We start from the raw sequence: 9,311 nt of genomic DNA, 5'->3' as shown, positions 1-9,311 counted from the left end.
TTAGGTTGTCGATAGCTAGAAGTCCTGCGAGTCAAGCTCACCTTAACCTTTGTTGTGTTTGAAGTTGAGTGAAATAAATTTTTGGTAAAATCGAGTCCTGAAGTGCAGCATTTCAACTGTGCTTGTATTTTCCGCTCTTGCTCGTCCTTGAACAATGAGTCAACAGTATTTTTTTAGATCTTCTTCTTAGGTAAATATCTACCTTGAGAATGAAAGCTGAAAACCAGCAATAAGCACACGTACACAAGCAAGAGGGCAACTAGTTTAAGCCCCAGCCTCGTTCCATCGTACTCTTACGAGCGTGTGGGGCTGTTCGCTGGTCCCCTTTCAATCATGTCTCAACTGGGCCAACTCTCGACCGTCTTGAAAAAGTCACATCTTTAGAAATGTACCCACCTATCGATGCAATTTACCTAAGTGTAAGGACACCTCAATATAGCATGTTCCTCAGCGTTAATCACCTACTGAATAATGTTTCGTGAAGCATTGCACTATTTAAATTGCGGCTGCATCGTGGGTGTGAGCAAAATTCATCAGAGCGTATTTACGCAGGTTTATGCATACGATACGCATTCTATATTGAGTACGCAGCGGTTCAGATGACCAAGTACGGTTCAGATGACCAAAACTGCGGCCACCGAAAATAAGGTGAGATCTTCCGATTGCCTTTACACCTTGTCACCTCAACCTCATCGTATGGAAGGTGAGGTCGTCAAATCTGGTTGGAGGTTGTGGTGAGGTTAGGCACATGGAGGTCATCTGCCAATCTTTTTTAGCATATTTGAACTCGCTCCCCCATGCTGCAGTCGTGAACTAATTTGTCCTCGTCGCCAGGGGTCTTAGTATCCTTGAGGTTGTTCACACATTACCTATATATGAAAACAAGGTTGTTGCGGACAAAGACGGAAGTATCCTAACAAAACACGACTGCCAATATTTTTGTGAGCCTGCCGTACACATTCTTCAAGTGTAAAATATGAACCAGAACACTATGTAGCAAAATAAATCAACTCTTCTTTTTTGTGTGTGCCTCTTGCAGTGCGAGCCAGCCAACTTCTCTGCTTACCGTCGTATATATAGTATAAATACTATGTTTACTTTATGGTGCGTCAGCGGTTGTCTATGTGCACCAGACGTGTAAAATTTTCATTGTAGGTGTTAAGGTGCTCTAAATAATTTATAACTTTGTTCTACGAGGTACCACTTGTAGCTAAAAGAATAATCAATACCATTTACCGTTCTCAGCAAGACACGGGATGTTCAGGCTGGAGAATGCCCTGTACGTTTTAAAAATGACTTAAGACGCTCGGAAGTCCACAGTTACCTGACACACCTACCAGAAGCTCTGCCATTAAAACCAGTGTGGCATAGAGCAGTGGACGTGGCTAGTGTGACGAGAGTGTTAGACGTCGGGCTGAAGAGCATGCCATGATGTGACAGGTCTTTCTCTGCAATGAATACAGTGTATCCGCATCGCTTAGCCGAGAAAAGAGAAAAAAAGCATTTTGGCATTCATGTTTCCTTTTATTGCTTGATTTTATTTTTTTTACACCGTGACACTCGGCTCCTGGAAAACAGTGTCAGTAACGTAAATGTCCTGATTACAGCGTACACCCACATGTTCCACGAAAAGCTGACAAGATTTAACGTTTCTCCACTCTCTTAAAACGCACCACCTAGGCAAGGAGGTATGTACAGGCGTTTAAAAGCGAACTAAAACGCGTACAAGGTGCCCGTAACAGGCTGACCTGAATCTCAGTGAAGAAGAAGACACTATAATAGCAGGAATAATATTATATTCATTTTTTTTATGAGGGGAAGCATTGATCATGGGGTAGCCGCACTGGCGAAGCAGGGGCGCTTTTAGAAGCGCTCTGGCGGTACACATATTACGCCGATATGAAAAGAGGAAGCCTCGAATTCATAATGAACGAAACCTCATGCACTCCTGCTTCTTCAATGATACACATTGGTAGCGTGTACATAGGTAATATTTACACGAGTTTGTGTATGCGTGTGGGTTTTATACAATTACATACATGCACATGTTCATATAACAGCGTGAAAATTTCTTGGACATAAAACAACTTGAAATAAAAACAAATAATGCGTTTCTTTTTCTTTGCACACACATATTAATATACAGTCTTACTTATCACAGTAGAAAACAGCGTGCGTTTTTACCCCCTTGTCGCATGGAAAACTACTGATGAGCTCAAAGCGGGTACCACGCCCCAACACAATTCTTTGATTTGACATAAATATAAAAGCGGCAAAGTAAAGTAGTGTACTTTTTAAAACATTGCACATCGCTCTTCACTACTTGACTTCAACAACCATCTTCGCATCACGAACGGAGATATTTGTGCCATGCTTTCCAATGTCCAATTCGTGGGGAAAGTGGGACTGCTGACATGTTTTCACGAGATAGATAATGCATGAATCAGTACCAGAATATTTGATGATATATTAAGGAAACCTAAGGAACGATATACTTCTTGGTTTAGCGCTCGTCGGCTGTAGAGCTTGCACTAAAGAAGTAAGAACTAGGTAACTTATACTTGTGGGCACAACAATTGTTTTGCCTTGGTTCTTTGGGGTGGGGCTTGTATATCTTTCCTGCGGGATCGGTTAAGGACTGTGTCGTGGCTTATTCTCAAAGCTAGCTGTCTCTGAAATGTTGTTATTGCACAAGCTTAAGTGGTTAAATCAAAGCTTAAGTTGCTAAGGCCAGCTGCCACATTGATTCCAGGAACTATATCTCACTTTAAAAAGTGAATCTGCCATGTTGGCACGCGCTGGATAAACGCCCATTAGAAACGCACCGCTTGTAGTCGAACGTTGCAACAGGGCTCACAAGGCCAGTCCACTGGCCCACGGTTGATTATTTAGCTCTGGGTGTAGACATAAATGTATATTGGTGCAGACGGCATCAAGGTTCAGAAGAGAATATCGAGAGCTTTGATAACGTTAGCGCATATAGCACACGGAGCAACAAGACTTTTCTCAAGCTTATTGTGGGACTTCGCCTAACAACGCCGCAAGCACTGGTGTCCGGGTAGCGTTCTAATGGCAAAGGTCACCGAAGGTGCTTGCTAGTTATACTGTCGGGGCGAGTTTATCCTCTTCAAAGAGGACATTGACACTTCAAGTACACTCGAATTTTCACATAGACAATCAAAATGCATGTCACAACATCGTGTTATGTCACTCGTGAGTACACCACTGCAGTGCTTATTCGGGTATGACAGGGGTAGGAAACATGCTTCGGGATAATGCAGCCTGTCTTGTTCCCTTACTGTCACAGAAAAGGCGCACCAGCAATGTAGAATGTTACTTGTACAAAAGTAATACCATATAAGGTGTTCCCTTGTCGTGGTCAGACCTGGTAAGTATCATGTATATGCATGAATGTTCCTTGTTTAACGGTGAGGATAACGAGTTAACGCACACAAATTTAACAACTCAAATTAGGAATGAGAGCCATATTGTATCCTGTATATATGGATACTGATTCGTAAACATGCACTTCGAAAGAGATCTACAGCGTCGCTACAGATTAAAGCAAGCACGCGCAATACAACCCTTCCTTGTTATAGCCGTCACGTACGCAAGCAACACACTGAAACACATGTTACTTCGTTTCTCTGTCGTTATCGACACCGCAGACAAAAGGGAGGAGTACACGTGCTAGCCGATATAATTGCACTGCCCCTGTTACTTCACCATCAGCAAACAACTGCGCCGCACTCAAATGGTGTATGTCAAGAAGTACAAGTAAACCAGAATCGTTACGACGACAGCTATCACGCTTTGACCACGACTAGCATTTACTCTAACCATCGTCGGGAAAAACTGATAAAGTTGACAATGTTCGGCATGGGGCTGCGTGCGCCGAAAAGAGAGCATGTGCTGTGAACACAAATGGCAGGACGCGTGAATGCGGCGTAACATTGCGCGCCGAGACTTGCGCAGCGTGTATCCGCGGAGCGTCAGGCTTTGGCGCCAGTGCAACAGCGTGACAGCGGGGAGGAGACAGCGCAGCGACCCGGGCCACGACCCGGCGCCGGTGCGGCGTCTCCTGCCCGCGACTTGGCACGCGCGGCTGTCGACTCGGCGATCAAGGGGCAAATGCGTACGGCCATGCGGAGCCTTTCGTACCTGTTGATAGCAAACTGGCCGGCGTCCCGGGAGCCGCCCACCTGGAGGCCCGTGCTCCACGCCTCTAGAACGCGAACCTCCTTGAACTTTGAGCGGCGGCGGGCAAGACAAGGGACAAGCAAAGCAAGCGCAAGCGGGGCAGTCGTCAGCGGCACGAAGCCGCCTTTCGTACAGTCTATGAAGTGCTCGCCGGCTGGGGCATCACGCCAGGCGACGGCGCACTGTTCGTCGGCGGCATGGCTGCCGCCTTTCGTACAGTCTCATTTTTAGTTGCGCGGCGGCCACTTGGCGGGACCGCCGTTGCGGGCCGGCCCGAGTCACATGAGGAAGTCCGGCGAGCCGGGCCCGAGTCCGTGTGGTGGCGGCGGCAGCTGCTGCTGCTGTGGCGGCGGCTGCGGCTGCTGAGCGCGGGCGCGGGCGGCGGCGCCCAGCTGCTGCTTGTAGAAGTCGCGTTCTTGGCAGGCGCGTTCCAGCTCCTGACGCAAACGGTTGGCCTCGGCCTGAAGGATGCGGTTCCTGCTTTCCAGCTCGTGCCTCTGCGCCAGGCGCTTGGTCCGGCAGTTCTGCGCGTAGCCGCGGTTCTTGAGCGTCCGACGCTTCTGCTTGAGGCGAACCACTTCTTCGCGGGGGAACCCGTGGAGTCGCTTGTTGAGTTCGCGCACAGACAGCGAGATCAGCTGTTCGTCGTCCAAGATGTCCCGCATGGGCATCGGCGGGGGCATCGGGGGCCGTGGGCCCTCCAGGTCGCGGCGCAGCTGCAGCCACTCGAGGTCCCCCTGCGGCCGCAGGTCCAGCGGCTCCTGGTGTCCGAAGCGCACGTGCGCTTGGTGCGGCGCCTGGTGCGGCGCCGGCGGCGGTGGCGGCTGCGACAGCCACATCATGCTGTCGTCCGGCATGCAGGCGCCGAACTCTGGCGACGCCGGGCAGGCGGTCGAGCCGGGCGGCGTGTCCGGTGGTGTGCCCGGCGTGCTGCCGACCAATGGCCGACGCAGATGCTCGAGCTGCTGCAGCTCGGGCTGAAGAGCGGCGTACTTGGCGCCCATCTCCTGCTTGACGACCTCCTCGAGGTTCTCCAGGTCGAAGCTGTACTCATCACCCGCCATGGCGTCTTCATCGAGCGACGAGCTCAAAGACGAGCCCGACGGCGACGGCGTGGCGGCCGCCGCGCCGCCCTGCTGGAAGTACAGGCAGGCAGGGTCCGGGGGCGCGCCGCCGAGCCACGCTGCCACCGCGGCCTCGCCCGCTTCACCCGCGTACAGGGCCACACTTGCGCCGCGCGCTCGGCTCGGGCTCACAAGACTCCGCTCGCGGCGCGCTCCACACACGACTTGCGCTCCAAAGAGCTCGGCCCCCGCCGACTTGCCCCACATATTTATGAGCGCCAGCGGCGCTGCACTTTGCGCCAATCGACAGCCGCGGCGCGCGTGACGTCAGCGCGCGCCAGCCGCTAGGCCACGGCCCCCTCTCGCCCCGTCCCGAGTCTTAAGTTCTCGCCACGGTCCCGCAGCCCCGGTGAGTCGACGCTGCTCGCACGTGCGCCGCCGGCCGGCGCTGTTTGCGGGGCGCGCAAACAGCGCCCGGTCGGCGCACAGGTGCCCGGGCTCTCTTCTCTTCTCTCTGCTGCATTCCTCGAGGAGAGGGGGCGAATAAACCGCTGCCTTTCCTCTGGTTAGGTTTAACTCTGCATGCAGGTGCCTTCTTTTTTTCTCTCCTTGTTTACTCTAACAGGCTCTAGTTCCTGTTTGAATGGCTCGGTATTAATTAAGGCACAAGTACAACGGCAAAAAGAAAACTTAAAATATTAGGTAGTAAACCACTGTTGCTCAGCTGCACATTTTTTTTTTCCAATATAAGGCTTACCTTAGCCTCTCCTCCGGTCTCTCAAGCAACGGAACACTCGTCGCACGGACTGCTCTATATTCCTCGTTTTTCTGGTGCTCGTCCGCTAACTCTCTGCCACGAATCAAGTGGGGCGCTATAACGTCCCGCTTCTATCTTATCATGCCCCGGTAAAATTGTTGCAGTCTTATGTTACGAAGGCGTATCATATTTGCATATATATCTAGATATATCCGAGTTCTTGCAAAACGTACCCTAGTGCACGCCTTATCACTACAGGGCCTTCTGCGGGATATCAAAGGCCGTATGCAAATATGACGCCACCGCAGACGGCATACTTGGGCTTGTCGTCGAGCATGTAGCTCTTCAGCCTGCGTGTCCACGAAGCACTGTCACCGCAGGTCTTTTCCATGGGGCGTCTTAAGTGCTTCTTTTTTAGCGATACAGAAGAGCAAAGTCTCGTAAGTATTGTTCAAAGTCACTGATTAATGTTTATTGTTTCTTATGAGCCGAGAAAACACGTTAGTACGTTGTAATGATTCTTATGAGCCTCGAAAACATGTTAGGACGTTGTAATGAACATTCATTTTCAGTGAGCAGGAGGCGAAGTTAGGAAAGCGTCCCGTTGGATAAACTCTATCATCGCAGTGCGTCACTCTTCGTATGATTACTGGTACAGTTACTGCCGCCCTTAAGCCCGTAGTCTGAAATGTTAGAAGATAGCTCCGATTTGTCAGCGCACTAAATTCGGCAAAAGGGCTTGTTCGGAGTCGTTCCGTTTAATTTTACTTGCCAATGCACGAAAAGAATCTACTTTATCAGTGCACTCATATACTCAGAACTCGTGCACCTGTAGCAAACAATCCATTAAGTACCAGAGCACTGGGTGCCTACATAGGGGAGACCTGAACAAAGGCGGCATGCTTAATAATTACAAACTACTCTGATACCGCGCTATGGACTGATGGAATTGAAAAATGCAGTGAAACATTTGTGCAAGGCTTGCAGAGCTTTGCGTTACCTTAATTTACGTCGTCCACGCGTTTTAAAAGTAGCTACAAAACAGTTAGGACATGATTCTTGAACGGCGAGAAGGACTGCATTGCATTTTTTTTTCCTGTTTTCACCCGAAAATAATGTCAGTTCCAAATAGAAGCCTGTTCCTGTCCATGCCCGATTGGATACTATCATCCTGTAAAAAATTGAAACCAACTGAAACGGTAATAAAACGCGCAAGAATATTCCGAAATTCAACTAAGAACTCCCTCGAGAGTTGAAAAGAGGAAAGCAGTGGCGATGTTGCAGCTGGCCGAATTTCATACGCGCATGCTCAAAGAAGGAAAACAGCACATCTTCATTCCCTAGCTTCCGCTATTTTGGCAAACTAGGAATACAACTGCACGACTACTTAGGCATACGTACCGGTCGAGCCCCACGTCATCACATCAAGCGTGTAATCGCGAAAACTAACTTTGAGTATTCATTCCTCCCACGAACAATGGCAGTGTGGAATTCATTACCACCAACCTTGTTCTGGCTACGTACAAGTTTGTGCACGTCTGTTAACATGCTTTTTCGCATTTTTCGTGCGCCTATGTGCACATATGCACTTATTTTTCGTGCACTTATGTGAACCATGCGCTGCGACAACAGTCAATTCCGAGCAGCTTGAGACATTTCGTCATGCTCGCCACATATCTTGAAAGAGGCCGCAGTCTATGCAGTCTTACAGGCTCACATGCTCAAGAGACTCGACCGCGGCGACAATTCTGCACTTCCCTAGTCGATGCGGTGCCAAATTCACTATGTATTTCAAAATTCATGAGTGTTATTTGCAACTGGCCAGTTACTTTCTCTAACGACAAGGCCAGCATCAGAAGTGGCTGATATTTTCAGTTGCGAAGAATTCTAGTGTAAGATTTTTGTGTAAGATCTTAGTGTAAGATTAAAAACGACCCGTGGTTTCTGTTAAGGTGTTCGATCTATATAGTATACGAAAGCAGAGTCGCGGCCCGGTTGTGTACGTTAGGCATTGCGGACATGGGGCTAAAATTACAAAGTTTTTACGTTCGAACGCCATTTGCTATTGATCGCCGCCTTCGATCGTGAATGATATCGTAACGCGATTGGCCGTTACGAACAGTATAGGCGTAATGTGCTTTTTGAGATTACGGGTATCATTTCGTAGCTCTGAACTGTTTTCGCAGCAAAACTTGTCTCCGTGGTCGCAATGCATTTGAATATCAAGTTCCTCACACAACATAATTTCTCACATAATTTCTACACCTCAGTTAAAAACTACAAATAACATTCCCTGCGCTTTTCTTGGCTTGAATAAACGCTGGATCGATATGCTTGCGTCGAACGATATTGAACCCTTCGATCGATTCCACTTCTTTTCGTTCGAGTCGTTAGTGTGCATTCTGCCTAGTGAAGAATATACTATTGCAGACAAATGAAACTATGGAACAGAAAAATTCCCATGCAAATCTGAGCCCGCGTGCACAAAAGGCTTTATGTTATAATTCTTCGTGAAAGAAAATTGCTGTCAATCCTCGAGCTGGACTTATGGTCGGCCAATGGCAAGGAATACTTGCGAACGAAAAGCTTTGTGACTATGGTCCCTGGAAGATTATGCCCTTATTGCAGCGGAAATATCACAACGCTTCATTTAGACGTTCGCTACACCGTTCTTTGCGGCGTTTAACCATATTGTGACATTGTACGCACTTCATTTATCAAAATCGCTTACACTATAGCGGTCTATCTGGGCACAAAGCAGTGACGTCGTCGTGGCCCACGGCTGGCATTCGTACACTGTGTTCCGGGGCTGTACCCTCCAATGTTTTTTTTTTTTTCGTACGTGTTTCTTCCCATTGGCCTTAAACAAATATGTGTGCTTACTGTATCTGAAAAAAAATCATTACGCTCACGCCGTTTCCATGAGGACAATGAAGGCACGAGACGGCGGTGGTGACTGACAACAGCTGCACGATGGTTCGCAGTCCGCCAGTCAGCATTCATGCTCAAAAAAAAAGCTAAGCAAATATGACTTCAGGTTGTGCACAAATGCGCGTACTTTCCAGCAACCTCATCTTTCGAGTCGTTCTTAAATCTAGTAATTTAGGAATGCATTCTGGTCCACAAATTCGACTACTTTTTCAATCATCTTGACTGCTTCATTTCAACTTGCGTTCAAATAGGCACAGTTGCGCGCAACGTGCAACTTCTTTGTTGTGTGCAGTATAACGCAGTAGCCTGTAAATCTGATGCAATTTATATTCCTTTCTTTAAGTTTCTGAACTTCTAAT

General features: G+C 48.5%; 1 protein-coding gene across 1 annotated transcript; it reads right to left on the bottom strand.

The window, feature by feature from the left end:
• Nucleotides 1-1,503: 1,503 nt before the first annotated feature.
• Nucleotides 1,504-5,592, bottom strand: LOC119378223 (neural retina-specific leucine zipper protein). The gene has a single exon (XM_037647430.2). The coding sequence runs from the start codon at nucleotides 5,529-5,531 to the stop codon at nucleotides 4,479-4,481; it is 1,053 nt and encodes a 350-aa protein (XP_037503358.1). The 5' UTR covers nucleotides 5,532-5,592; the 3' UTR covers nucleotides 1,504-4,478.
• Between the last annotated feature and the right edge of the window lie 3,719 nt (nucleotides 5,593-9,311).

The sequence above is a fragment of the Rhipicephalus sanguineus genome, chromosome 1 (assembly GCF_013339695.2).
Source record: "Rhipicephalus sanguineus isolate Rsan-2018 chromosome 1, BIME_Rsan_1.4, whole genome shotgun sequence".
NCBI lineage: Eukaryota > Metazoa > Arthropoda > Arachnida > Ixodida > Ixodidae > Rhipicephalus > Rhipicephalus sanguineus.
Note: the sequence above shows the minus strand (reverse complement) of the source record. Positions and strands in the feature narration are given on the sequence as shown.

What these genes read in the sequence shown, in the direction of transcription:
- LOC119378223 (XM_037647430.2), bottom strand. Translation starts at nt 5,531, where the DNA reads ATGTGGGGCAAGTCGGCGGGGGCCGAGCTCTTTGGAGCGCAAGTCGTG.